Source organism: Chinchilla lanigera, unplaced genomic scaffold (genome assembly GCF_000276665.1).
Source record: "Chinchilla lanigera isolate Chin_1 unplaced genomic scaffold, ChiLan1.0 scaffold00063, whole genome shotgun sequence".
In the NCBI taxonomy this organism is placed as follows: domain Eukaryota; kingdom Metazoa; phylum Chordata; class Mammalia; order Rodentia; family Chinchillidae; genus Chinchilla; species Chinchilla lanigera.
The window spans coordinates 8,484,087-8,497,402 of NW_004955464.1; the positions used below are offsets into that span (position 1 = coordinate 8,484,087).

At 56.0% G+C, this 13,316-nt stretch overlaps 2 protein-coding genes across 2 annotated transcripts in view; one reads left to right on the top strand and one right to left on the bottom strand.

Annotated features, from left to right (window-relative positions):
- Window positions 1-5,906: 5,906 nt before the first annotated feature.
- LOC106150076 (collagen alpha-2(I) chain-like) lies at window positions 5,907-8,657 on the bottom strand. Its single transcript, XM_013521576.1, has 3 exons — window positions 8,611-8,657; window positions 7,968-8,056; window positions 5,907-6,353 (listed from the first exon to the last, which is right to left on the bottom strand). Exons 1-3 carry the CDS (start codon window positions 8,618-8,620, stop codon window positions 5,907-5,909), a joined length of 546 nt encoding a protein of 181 aa, XP_013377030.1. The 5' UTR covers window positions 8,621-8,657.
- Window positions 8,658-9,305: 648 nt separating this feature from the next.
- Dmrta2 (DMRT-like family A2) overlaps window positions 9,306-13,316 on the top strand; it is a gene marked incomplete in the record, with an annotated part of 4,616 nt that continues 605 nt past the window's right edge. Inside the window, 3 exon segments of the mRNA XM_013521761.1 lie at window positions 9,306-9,388; window positions 10,961-11,524; window positions 12,727-13,316. Coding sequence (XP_013377215.1) covers window positions 10,969-11,524; window positions 12,727-13,316 — 1,146 coding nt within the window.

Below are 13,316 nucleotides of genomic sequence, written 5' to 3' on the forward strand. Positions count from 1 at the left end.
AACTAGGAGCTTGCTGTATTTCCAGAGGTGAGTGCCAGGGCCTCAGCTGAATACCCTGCATGAGAACTGTAATCTTCCCAGCTGGGTCTACATAGCCCTTTTCAAACTGCAGAACATTTCCAGATTCAGCGATCTACTTTCCTTCAGTTACAGGTGGAGAGACTAAGTCCCAGAGCAGTCAGGTGACCCAAGGATTCCATTCTGACATGACTTGAGCCTTGGCAAGCGTCAGTGAGGAACTCGCTTGTATAGCTATCACCTACGTGCCTGAGTCTCTTCAAAGAGAGTGTATTTCATGAGTTGTTCACATGCTGTGGGAGGTCGGTGGCACAGAGGGAAGAACATGTTCTCTGGAATAAAGGTGGTACTGCACTAGCCCCTGCCTTTGAGGAGCCCTATTGAACCAGCAGTGCCACAGTATACCCCAAGTAGTAGAGGCCCTGAGAAAATATAGGAGTGGGAGCGCACTGCTCAGAGAGCTTGGGTGGGCCCTGGGCTCTGCTGTTTCTTGCTTACCGGCTGGAACTACTTTTGGAGAAGGTGCTCGCATAGGTGAGGTGACCTAAGGATGACCTAAGACTCCGGGCTCCGAGTCCCCTGGGTCTGGTTTCCTGGAAAGTTTTTCCATGAGGGTTTGAATCAGGCACCCTGGAAGGTAGTTCATGTTGCAGCTCTCAGCTCCCCAGTCTTCCTTCTCCTGGAGGTAGAAAGGTGCTAAAAAGAAAACTTTCCCTCTTCATGGCAAAGAGAAATGTATTCCTTTAGGCACTGCCTAACAATAATACCCAGCGTGTGCCGTGGTTACTGTGAGGCTGGAGCCTGAGAAGGACTAGTTGTCCACTGAATGCTCTCAGTGACCCCAGGAAAGTGTTATTTCTGTACCCCTCTGAGGAGAGGTGCCAAGCATGGGACGCCCAGGCTCTGTGACCAGAGGTGAGGTGCTGGGAATACTAGAAGGGGTGCCTGACGCTCGTCCCCCAGCGAGAACACAAGGAGCCCCCGAAGGAAGAGGCTCTCGACAGTACAGGAAGTGCCTCCTTCCTGATGCTTGTGCCCGCTCCAGCAGGCCCGTTCTGGGAGCTGGGTGGGGAAAGTGGCCTCAGTTCCATTTCCTAGTCTCTACCAACTTCTCTTCTGTAGATGCAAAGAACACATCTCAACCCTCGCCCACACTACCGTATGGCCCTGGAAAGCCACTTCCCCTTGTGCCTCAGTTTCCTCTGACATAAGCTGAGATGAAAATGGCTGCTATGCAGGTCCAGAGGCTACAGAGTAGAGAAACTAGAGAGCATCAGGCATTGGCTGGACCTACTGACCTACCCACACGGGAGCACAGGGCATTCAGAGACTGGGTCCTAAAGGATGAGTAGAAGTGTTCCAGGTAGCTAACTGGCCTGGGACTGGGAACCTGGAGGAGGCAGATATCTGTGCATCACTACCACGGCAAGCCTGGAGTCTGAGCCACCCGTGCGCATCTTCCACCTTGACCTTGATCCCAGGAAAGACAGCTGACTTGTTGGGTCTGCACCTACCAGTATTAGGCTCCAAATTAGAGAAGGATGGGCCAGGCAGGCCCTGAGCAAGTCAGGGAGCCAGGAACTCACCTGGTCCACACACAGCCCAGGAGACTGTGCGGACGGGCAGGAAATGGGACGGGGATGTGCCGAAGAAGCTAGAGTAGGCCTCTGCACGAGGAAAAGGTGAAAACAGAGTGTGTGTGTAAACAGGGAGAGTGTGGGTGGTCTGCAGGGGTCAATTTCCACACCTACCGCTCTCCAATTTAGTCTCTGACCTGGAGGTTAGGGACTGGGAGTATGTGGCTGCCAATAGCCCCTCACCACACTTCTGAGGAGGAGCTCAAATCCAGTCTTATCCAGCCCAGGAGCCAGCCCTAATCCCCGCCTGGCTACTGCTGTCCTGCAGGTAGTCTGACTGGGGTGACTGCAGGCGGGCCCAGAGATGGCTGGCGACTTGCCCAGGGTCGCACATCAGAGCCGAGGCTCTCAGTCTGAGAGATACATTAGCTGATTCCTGGAGTCTCCGTTTCAGAGGCCTTCTTCCTTGGGCACTGGATCCAGGAGAAAGGTGGCGCCAAGAAGACCGCCCTGTAAGTGTACACCATTGCTAAAGCCCCAGAAGGACTGGCAAATCACCTGAGTCTTTCTGTTTCCTCTGCATTTTCTTCCTTCGTTCGCCTGGTCAGTGCTGTGAGAACTAATTTGAAAATTTGAAGCCGAAGAAAAGGCTTAACCAGAAAGAAGACTAGTTCCATATAATCAGGAACTTTCTTATGCTCCCATCATAACTAGTTAAAAGTTGTGGTGGGTGAAAAGAGTCCGTTCTCAGCAGCTACATATACCAAAGATGTACTGTGAAGACACAGAACTGCAGGAAGCGAACAAGAACACTTACCAAGAGACATAAGTTATGAATGAAGACACTCCGTCTTAGATGGAAACATCCTATACTGTGAAGAGGCACACTTGTCCTCAAATTTCTAAAATCTAACAGTAGTTAAATTTCCAAATTTACCTTTTCTTTTTTGAAATTAGCTTTACAATCAATAAAGTGTTTAATCAGAAAACTATATTTTGAAAGTAGCCTTTAGAATTTTTAGAAAGAAGGATTGGGGTCAGAAATAGGACTTCCTTCCCACACATTACAGAACTACAGTAATTAAAATGGTGAGGCTCATTCAAGAAACGTAAACAGCTCCCTAGAAGAAAAAGTGCTAAAACTGACCCAGGCCATCTGAAATTTTAGTGTATAGCATACGGTCGGTGGAGGGATGACAGGATCATTGCATGGTGCTATGATAACTGGCTAATCGTTCGGGGGAAAATGAAGTTACAAGCATCACACTTTCCTACAGAATTCATTTCAAATGGCTAAAAGTATAAAGGTAAATAATGGAATAGGGCAAATATAAAAATAGGTGCAGCAGGCATGGTGGTGTACACCTGTAATCCCAGCACTCAGGAGGCTGAGGCAGGAGGATCACTGCAAGTTCAAGGCCAGCCTGGGCTACACAGTGAGTTCAAGGCCAGCCTGAATTACAGAGCAAGACCCTGTCTCCAAAAAAGTGAAAATAAATAGATAAAATAAAATAAAAATAGGTGACTTTGGGAGTGGTGGCCAAGGTCTCTTATCCCTGCTACCCAGGAGGCTGAGGCCAAAGGATTAAAAAACCCCACAAGTTTGCAGCCTGCCTGGACAGCTTAGCATGACCCTCAAAACAAAAAGGGCTGGGGCTGTGTCTTGGTGGTGACATGCCTAGCATGCAGGAAGCCCTCGGTTCAACCCTCAGACTACACAGGAACAAGAAGTGAATGTACAGTATTTACATCTATAAGGAAAAAAAAAAACAGTGAGGCTACCTAAAAAACTTAGCACAGCAATGCTAAGGCAGAGTAAACCAAAAATTTGGAGAAGTGTAGCAGATGTGGCAGTGCAAAGGATACTGCTATCTTTGGTACATTGATAGCTATTAAAATTAAGGAAAAGAGGATTTCTATGATCAAAAAATAAAGGGTATAAATGGATTGTTAAAAAAATAAAAGCACTAATGACCAACACATGTAGAGAAAAACTAAGGAATGACTAAGGTAGTGCAAATTACAATGACAATAAGATACTATTTGTTTGAATTGGCAGAGATTTAAAACATCAGCAAAGATGCATTTTGTTGAGTGTTTTCCTTGATACACACTTTCCCAAGGGCTTTTTAACAAGTAACTATCAAGCCCCACCCCAAAAAACAACATGACCAATGTTATCTCTAGAAATGTATCCTAGTGGGGGTGGGGATATGGCTCAGTGGTACAAGTGCCTGCCTAGCAAGCGCAAGGTCCCAATTCCCAGTACCAAAAAAATCAAAAAATTAAAAAAAGAATATATCCTAGTGAAGTATTTGAGCAAATTCAAAAAGAATTTCAAGGTAACAAATGTTATGGGAGCAAAATTGGAAACAAACTCAATATCCATTAAAGAATTGGCTAAATTAAAATACATCCATACCATGAAATTAATCCTTTAAAAAGTATGTAGATATGTAGATTAATACGAAAAAGTTTATCATACTTGCAAATAAAAAAGTAACAAAAGTATTTTGTGAAAAATGGTTAGAGACATGTACACCAAAAATATTTTTTCTGAATTGTCTAAAATATCTTGTTTGACTTTTTCAGAACAAACAGTGTTTCTGTTTGGGAAACTTGTCTCCTAGCCAGGGTCTCTTTCGCTGAGAAGTCCCCTTCCCTCCATTCCCAAGATTAGAGACTCCCACTGCAGCTCTCCTCTCACTGTAAGGTCACTGGTAGGTAACTGTGTCTCCAGTTGGCAAACAGCTCTATAAGGGGCCCTCACGGGAGATTCATTGCAGGGCCTCAGCACCTGGCAAGTAAGTAGGAGGTGCCCAGAAAATCCTGTTGAATGAATGAATGAATCACTCGTTCTCTGGTGTTTGTGAATGATGGAAATGAAAGCCTCTAGGTCCGACCCTATCTACCCAGAATGGAAGATGAGAAGTTAAGCCCGAGAGTGAATGTTAGTATGAGATTCTATGTTTTTCAAGGCGCAGCAGCTTCGTGGCCTTAGGCAAGTTACCTCGCCTCGCTGAACCTTGGCCGCTCGGTGTCTGGAACGTGGAAGTCCTACCTTCCCCAAGCACTGTGTGCCAAGCAAGACAGCACGCACTAAGGGTTCGGCAGCGTTACAACACACAGTAGGCACTCAAAACACAAGCACGTAGGCGGTGAGCCCCACTTGGCGCGCGCTTGTCTCAGGCTCAGACGCACCCAGCCCAGAGTCTGTGAGACAGGAAGCTGGCGGTGCTCGCCAGACCCTCCCTCGCGCGTGCCCTGCAGACACCAGGACTTGGTCCAAGGAGAGTTGCGGCCCTTGGGGCTCAGCACTGGGGCTCCTGCCGCGCTCTCAGCGCCAGTGCGTCGGCTCCCCGGGTTTTCTTTGGCCCCCAATCCCTCCTTAGCTGGGGAATCGGGGGCATGGGAGGCAACTGAGCACCGGCTTGGGCCCTAGGGACGCAAAGGGCGTCAGGCCAGAGTTGGGTCTTTGTCGCCCAGGAGTCCACGCCTGGAACCGTTCAGATCCTTGGCGCCGGATGGGGTACTCCCGGGTTCGAATTTTGCTCTGTTCCATACTGTTTGTGCGATGTGGGACAAGTCACTTCACCTCTCCGAGTCGAGTTTCTCACCTAACACGTGGAATAATAGGACCCGCCTGGTACAGGGTGGTGCGACTTCATTACGGCCCTATGGGGACGCGCCAGGCGAAGGGCCCCTGCAGGAAGACCGCGAGGAAAGCCCAGACTCAGCCACCGTGGGAGGAATTTTTCTTAGCTCTGAAACTGCGCTTAGCCCCTGGCCTGGCTTAGGCTTGATCCGTGGCTTTGACCACGGAAAGGGATCATTTATCTCGGACAGGGACAGTAAACCAGGTTTCTCCCTGTCCACCTGGAGGTGTGTGCAGCTGAGGGTCTTAACCAGAGGGATCCCTGAGTTGATCTGGAGAGAAATGTGTGTATTTGCGTACAAGTGTGTGCCTGCGCAAGAACCGGAGCGTCTGCGGTTGTGCGGGGAAGAAGGGGGTCAGGCGGCCTACGGGACCCCTTCTCCCCGAGGCGCCTCCCCGTCTTTCCTGCACCCCTTTCCCGGGAGAAGTTTCAGCCAAACTAACGGAATCCAGCGCGGCTCGGGAAGAGGTAGGGGCGGGAGGGGCGATTCCGTCCTGGAGCCACCGGTTTGGGGATAATTACTTTTAATGTCAGAAAGATTTAGTTTAATATCATCTCTATTAGGCTGCCGGGAGGGTAATTAAACGGGACGCGTCGCAGCCGGCAAACAGATGGCGTCTGCTTGCTCCGAGGCCGCGGGCAAACAGCGCAAAAGTCAACGCCTCCCAGGTCCCCGCCGGCGCCCCCAGCCCTGCTCGCAGTCTGCCCGGAAGCCGGGGCTCCCGTCCCGGCCCCGCCCCTGCCCCGCCCCTCGGACCCCGGCCGGGGCACTGGCTGGGCGCGGGCGTGGGCGTGGGGACGGGTCCGGGGCATTTTCTTGCCTGGGTGCTCCCGCCCGGGGCCCCAACCCTCGGCACAGCAGAGGCGTCAGCGATGATGCTGCACTGAGGGCGCGAGTGAGCCCTGCACGTGCGTGAGGCCCTGCGCTCCGGGCCGCCCCGTCTGTCCCGAGGATCTCTGGCTCTCTCCGCCACAGGTGCGCCGCAGGGCTGGCATCCGAGGCTCCGTGGGTGCTGGAAGGCGCGCTCCGCGAGGCTGCGCCCTGCCTGGCTGCGCAGTCACCTGAAGCAGGAGGCTGTGGGTCACTCCCCAGGTGGAGGCCCTGGCAGCCAAACGAACAAAGGAGAATCTGAGAGGCCAAAGTTTCTGAAGGGCTCCTTGGGCTATAGGGCAGTGTCAGAGGCGAGCGGGACTCCGGATGCGCTCACTGCACGTGTGTGTCCGAACTTCTGCAGTGAACTCCTGCACACCAACATCTGGGTGTAAATCTACACTCAGGGGTGTGTGTACGGCAGGGTAGCCTCTGTTTCCCCAGCCTAGGTATGGTTGCCCACAGCCATCGGCTCATCGGGACCCGCTGGGGTCCTCTCCCTGACCGGTTTCAATCAGGACGAGCCCCAAGTGGCCCGGGAAGCTGGGCAAAGGCATCTACCCTGTCCAAGTGTGGGCACGGTGACCTCTGTCCCGGACGGGTGTTCTGCTCCCCTGCAGAACACATTCACTTACATGAGCACCCCAGCCTTGGAGGGTGTGAGAGGGCTGGCTGTGGGCCTGGGACCCGTGGGGACGTGACATGAGCGCGAGGAAAGAGCGGCGAAGACAGAAGCGGCAGAACTGGGGAAGAGAGAACCCTACGCTTTGCTGGGTGGGGCTCTAGGATGACCCCGCTCCTCCTAAGAAAAGCTTCCCAGTCCTCTTGGCTCCCACGAGCGACCGAAGCGAGGGAGTCTCGCAGTGGCCTGGCCTCAAGCGCGATAAAAGTTACCTGAGCCACCATTCTGCAACCTAAGCGGATCTGTCTAATTTACTTCGTTTTGACTTTAAAATAATTTCCTGAAAACTTCGGAGAAGTAGTTCTGGGAGCAGGCGCCTAGCGACCCCAGCGGGGATCCCCAGCACTGAGGGGATCCTCGAAGCCCGCGCCCCCCAACCCCGCCTCCGCTGGGGCGCAGCTGTCGTGTGGATTTACTCAGCCACACAACCTCAGGGTGCTGCAAGTTGAGGCTCGGTCCTGCGTTCCGGGCGGACCCAAGGCACCGCCTTAGCCTCGCTCCACCCGAAGACCATCTCTGGAGCTGACTGTTTTCTCCCAAACCCATTCCAGGCTCCAGAGAGAATGGGATTTCCTGGGAGATAGCGGCCCGTTTCTGTCCCTATCGCAGGCTGTCTGGGTCGCAGCTCTCTCGCGTCCAGCCCTGTTGAACTTTCTCCACCAGATTCTTCGGCACTTCCCCCCCCACCCCATCCAGCCTCGTCCTTCGGGTTGCCTTCTTCCAAGGGAGCGAGCGTGGCACTCTGGGGCGCGAGGTCCTGCGGCTGGCGGTGGGGCCCTGTCGGTCGCGCCTTCCTGCCAGGTCCCTAGTTCCGGGGCCAGCGGGGGGCAGGGCCCTGGGCCCGTCCTGCCCTCCGGGTGTGTCCGCGTCTGGGCCAGACCCCTGCCGCTGGGGAGGGTCGAAGGAGCGACGCGAAAACACGCAAAGTTGGGGGTGGAGGGAGAACAACCAGGAAGCTCACTTTTCTCATTTAAATGATTTTTTTTTTTTAAACTCTGAAGGAGAGAGAGAAAAGTGGAGAATAAAAATGAGACTGACAGAACATTAGCTCATGAAAGGCAAAGGCGCGGGCGTGGGGGCCCCTGATAAAATCAGAGCTGGAGAGGCCAGGGCATTAACCCGAATGTGGCCATCACGGGGAAACAAAATTCGCAACCTGTTACCTCCTCGGCGAACCCTCCAGGCCGTGACGTCAGCACAGGTAGCGCGAGGCAAGGCCAAAGCCGCTCCTCGGCCTCGGAGACCTCGACTCCTGCCGGGAAGAACAGATGGACGCGCGTCCTGAGTTCAGGACGACTGGGGAGGCGCAGAGGCTGCTTTTTACTTTCGTTTGAAAAAAGACAAAAACTTTTCGTTAATTTAAAAGAACGACAATAAGAATCCCATTGCCACAGAAAAAAGAAATCGAGACGAGGAAAAACCAGGCAAGGAAAGCGCTAAAAGGGCCGGGTAGACAGCGGGGCAGGGAGAGGAAAGCGCAGAGCGCACGGCTGCTGCTGGAACCCGCAGGAAGCGCGATCTCATTTCTCCTCTCTGAGCTGCTCTTTTGAAAACGAAAATCCTAACCACAACTTACCCTCGGTGACGTACTAAGAGTTGTAGAATGAAGGCTCTGAGCTTTAAAGGCAAGGAGGGAGCAAAACAGCCTCCACCTACCCCACACGCGCCGGACTTGGGAACTCGCTGAAACAGAGCCAGAAGGAGGCAGGAAAAATCGTCTTGGCATTTATGCCACGAGCACCCTCCCTTGCCTACCCTCACACCCCCGTTCCACTCCCAGCCCGACCGCGGTAATTGAATTGTCACCTGCCCTCATCCCGCCCCAGGCCGCCGGGGCCACTAGGGAAGCTTCGCTTTGCCAAGCGCCCCGGGCCAGTGAGAGCGGCGCAGCCAAGCGGGCGCCCCCGAAGCCGAAGGGTTACACACGTCTGCGTAGAGAGACGCACCGGACACGGTAATTAGGAGCAATTCACACGCTCTCGGGCGCACGGAAACTTCTTGTCACGATATTTTCAACCCTCCTGCTCGCCCACTTTTTTTCCACTGCATCCCCGTCGCGCCCCCTCCCCTCCCGGAGGCGCACAGTGCAGCTTTTGGAGTTTCGAATCTTTCGGACACTGCAGGATGAGGGGCTCCCCGGGCGCGGGCCTGGCCAATCAGAGCGCCGTCTGCCTCCCCTGACCAATGGCAGGCGCCACATTGTTGTCCAATTCTGTCTAATGGAGCCCTAAGGAGCAACAATAGAGCGGGCGAGCGGCTCATTGAGAGTCTGGCAGCGCCGGGCACTGGGCCCCGGCTGAGCGCAGCGTCCGGCGTGCACCGCGAGGGTCCGTGGCGCGGCGAGAGCTGGGTCGCGGGTTCCAACCAGCCGGCCCCCAAACGGGCCCCAGCCCCGTTCCCGACGGAAGGGCTGGACCGCACTGCGTTCCGAGGGGGTCCGGAAGTTCGGACATGGTGACCGAAGGAGGGTGAAGTGGTCAGATAAGGGCCGGGGTCGAGGGGAAGAGGCCGAGTGCCAGCGTCAGGAGCAGAGCTGGGAGGCGCGTGCCGCGCCAGCGGAGGAGGATCCCGGAGCCCACGGCAGGTAGCTGAGGGCTGCAGGGACAGCAGCGCGGGGGCGACCCGGCCCGCTGCCCCGGTAGAGCAAGGCCTTTCCGGCCCGGTGGGCCTGGCGGACAGAGCAGTCCGAAGGGTCTGCGGCAAGAGGCACCTGCGCCAGGGGAGGAGGTCTGGGGTTCTCGGGAGGGTGGAGACGCGAGGATTCAGTCCCGGTTTCCGTGGGGGGGCCGGAATGGGGAGCGGGAAGGTGGGCAGAGAAGGCCGTGTCGGAAGCCAGGAGCTGGGCCCTGCTTGGGCCTCCTGGGCTTGTGGCGCAGGTGGGACTCCTGTGTCGGTTCTCGGCCAGTTCGGAAGGCAGCAGCCCTGCCTCGCTGCGGCCTGCGGAGCCATCCAAGTCCCCGAAACCCAGCTCAGAGACGAGATCTCGGGAACCTGAGCTCCAGCGGGGTCCCAGGGGGTGCCAGGACTTGGAGGAGGGCGTGTCTGGCGACGGCGTCCCTAAGTGGGAGGGGCGGGAAGGGCAGTGTGAGGCTGTCGGAGAGAAAGATCCCCTTGGGTAAAGCTTAGCTTTTCGCCGAGCACTTCCTCCCCAACTACTTCCCCAAAATACGAGGATAAAAATTGCACCGCAGGCCCCATACTCACCCCTACCTAGCTTTGCCTAAGCGTACTTCTTTCCTACTCGGTGTCTCTTTTGGACACCGTGGGTCCCAGACACCCACATCAGCTGTTCTTCGATGTTTTCCTTGCCTTTCAAACTAATTTTTTGGGCTAGGTGTGCTTCCCAAAGAAAGTTTCTTCCACTGAATTTTCTCTTTACTCTGTCCCAGCCTCCTACACTCAGCTCCAGGCTTGTTTTCTCTCACATCCTCCGCACAATGAGACTTTCCAGACCTTACATTTTTAGGCGGTCCAGGGCCAGAGGCCTAACTTGTCCCCAGTTTTGTTTTCTAGCCATCATTCTGCTTTCAACAGAAAGCTATAATTTCTGTTCTTGATTTTTCTCTCAAACTTTTCTGATCCCGCCCACATCAAAGACAAAAAGCACACAAAACCCTAGCCCAGCCTGCTCAGCTGTACACCCCTACATCGCTCCCCTCGTCTACCACCAATCGGACCATCTTGCTCTGGGGTTTTTTGCTTTGTCTTTGGCATCAGCTTAACAGTTGGTCCAAATTTTTTTGTGTAACCCGAGTCCCATCAAGCAAACATTTCTCTCTTCCCGTTTCACCCCAATTAACCTGAACTTTTGGAGATATTTTCTCTTTCAAATTCTCCTTACATTCATCTGAACCAGTGACTTCCAAACTTTGTCTTTTTATTTTTTCCAGAGGAACTTATTCAAATGAAACCTCACCCCCGGCATGTAAATCATATAGAAGAGCAGCTGTGATGGGAGTGCGGTGGGGGAGCTCGGGTTTACCAGGAGCTTCCAAACCGAGTGCACCAACTCTCCATAGTTTGGCAACCTCTACCCAAACTTCTGAGGCCGAACTTTCCCGCTCTAAGCTTGGGTTCCTTGATCTGCGCTGTAGCCTAGCACGCAGCGCTTTCCTCACTTAGATTTCTCTCTCCTTCCCACTTTCTCCCACATCAGGTCCTGTCATGGAGCTGCGCTCGGAGCTGCCCAGCGTGCCCGGCGCGGCGACGGCGGCAGCCACAGCGACAGGGCCGCCCGTGGCATCTGTGGCGTCGGTGGCGGCGGCGGCAGCTGCAGCCGCCTCGCTGCCCGTGAGCGTGGCGGGGGGCTTGCTGCGGGCGCCCCCGCTGCTGCTGCGGGCGGCAGAGAAATACCCGCGGACCCCAAAGTGCGCGCGCTGCCGCAACCACGGCGTGGTGTCGGCGCTCAAGGGCCACAAGCGCTACTGTCGCTGGAAGGACTGCCTGTGCGCCAAGTGCACGCTCATCGCCGAGCGCCAGCGCGTCATGGCGGCGCAGGTGGCGCTGCGCAGGCAGCAGGCGCAGGAGGAGAACGAGGCGCGCGAGCTGCAGCTGCTCTACGGCACCGCCGAGGGCCTGGCGCTGGCCGCCGCCAACGGCATCATCCCCCCGCGGCCCGCCTACGAGGTGTTCGGCTCGGTGTGCGCCGCCGACGGCGGGGGCCCGGGAGCGGGGTCGGCGGCGGGAACCGGAGGGGGCGCCGCGGGCGCAGGGGGCACAGGTGAGCGCGGTCAGGTGGGCAGGGCCGAGGGCCGGGCGCTTGCTGGGGGGGGGGCATTTATCTCTACAGAAAGAGTAGAACCTCGTTCTTCTAACTCCTGAGGACTAGAGTTCACCGCGCACCCAGTTCCTACGAGGATAAGCACATAAACTTTCTCCACTCTCCCGAGCACTGGCTCTTTACTCCTCTCTCCTGGTGGGCCCAAGGGTAGACGCTGTTTTATCACCTCTACCCAGAGGCGGGAGGTCGCTGCTTCTCTACGGCTCGCAGCTTCTCGGGTGGAAACCGGCGCCTCTTCTCCTTGACTCTGTGTCTCCAACCGCCACTTTCCCCGGCTCCCGCTCCCTCCTGACTCCTCGGAAATCCGACCTCCTTCAAGTCCCCGGCCCCTGCCGCACTGCCTTCCCTGGGTGCAGAGGACGCCCTTGTTCATTTTCCCTATGTGGCTCCTTTTCTTATGTTGCTAACGCTCCTTGAACAACCGCTGGCGGCGCCCCGCTTCTTTTTTCCCCCCACGAGTCCCGGCTTTCTCAGGATATGTGCTCTTTCCCTTCCCTTGATCCCTTTCCCTCACTGCTGTCTGCTCTTCCCCAGACCCACCTTCTTATCTTCTGGACTCCTGTGGCTTTTTCTGGGAAGGATGGAAATTAGGCCAGGGTGGCAGGGGGCGCACGCAGCTCAGTTTGGGGAGAGCTTCTTAGGTCTCGGCTTGGGAAAAGATGAGTTAGAAACAGGGGTTTACAGCGGTCTGTGGAGAGGCTTGAGACTCCTTGGATACCCAAAATGCCTTCCCTTCCAGGCTGCGCTGCCCAGAAAGATTGGCTCTTGGAATCCAGAAACGGAGTAAGGCTTTCTAGACAGCGTGAGGGATAGGGAGAAATTACGTTGGGGCTCCTGTCTGAATCCAGCACCAGGCCACTTTTCTGGGGCAGGTCGGGGCTGGGGAGAGGACTCAGGGTGCTGGGGCACAGCAGCTCTGAACAATAGAAGGCACAAGTGATTGGGTTCTGGGTATAGAAAGAGCAAGTTAGGGAGCATGGGGAGACGGCTGAAAGGTCCAGAGAGGGAAGAAACGCTGAAGCAAAAGAAAGAAGGGCACAGTGAACCCTGGCTTGGGGCTCAGAGAGAGGATCCAGAGGGCTGAGGTGCTGTGGGTGCGGTCTTCCGTAATCCCGCCTTACATCTCTATTTTCTCCTCTCAGAGGCCAAGTTGCAGAAGTTTGACCTGTTCCCCAAGACCCTGCTGCAGGCAGGCCGCCCTGGCAGCCCGCAACCTCCGCAGGTGAAGCCCTTATCGCCCGACGGCGCGGACTCAGGGCCCGGGACGTCGTCCCCGGAGGTGCGGCCCGGCTCGGGCTCGGAGAACGGCGACGGCGAGTCCTTTTCGGGGTCGCCGCTGGCCCGGGCCTCCAAGGAGGCCGGCGGCAGCTGCCCGGGCAGCGCGGGCCCTGGAGGCGGTGGCGAGGAGGACAGCCCGGGCTCCGCCAGCCCCCTGGGCTCCGAATCTGGCTCCGAGGCTGACAAAGAGGAGGCCGAGGCCGCGCCGGCGCCAGGGCTGGGCGGAGGGCCGGGTCCACGCCAGCGGACGCCGCTGGACATCTTGACGCGCGTCTTCCCGGGCCACCGGCGCGGCGTCCTGGAGCTGGTGTTGCAGGGCTGCGGCGGCGACGTGGTGCAGGCCATCGAGCAGGTGCTGAACCACCATCGCGGGGGCCTGGCGGCCGGCCTGGGCCCGGCTGCGCCCTCGGATAAGGCCGCAGTGGGCGCGGCAGCTGCTGCGGAGGACGCGTGG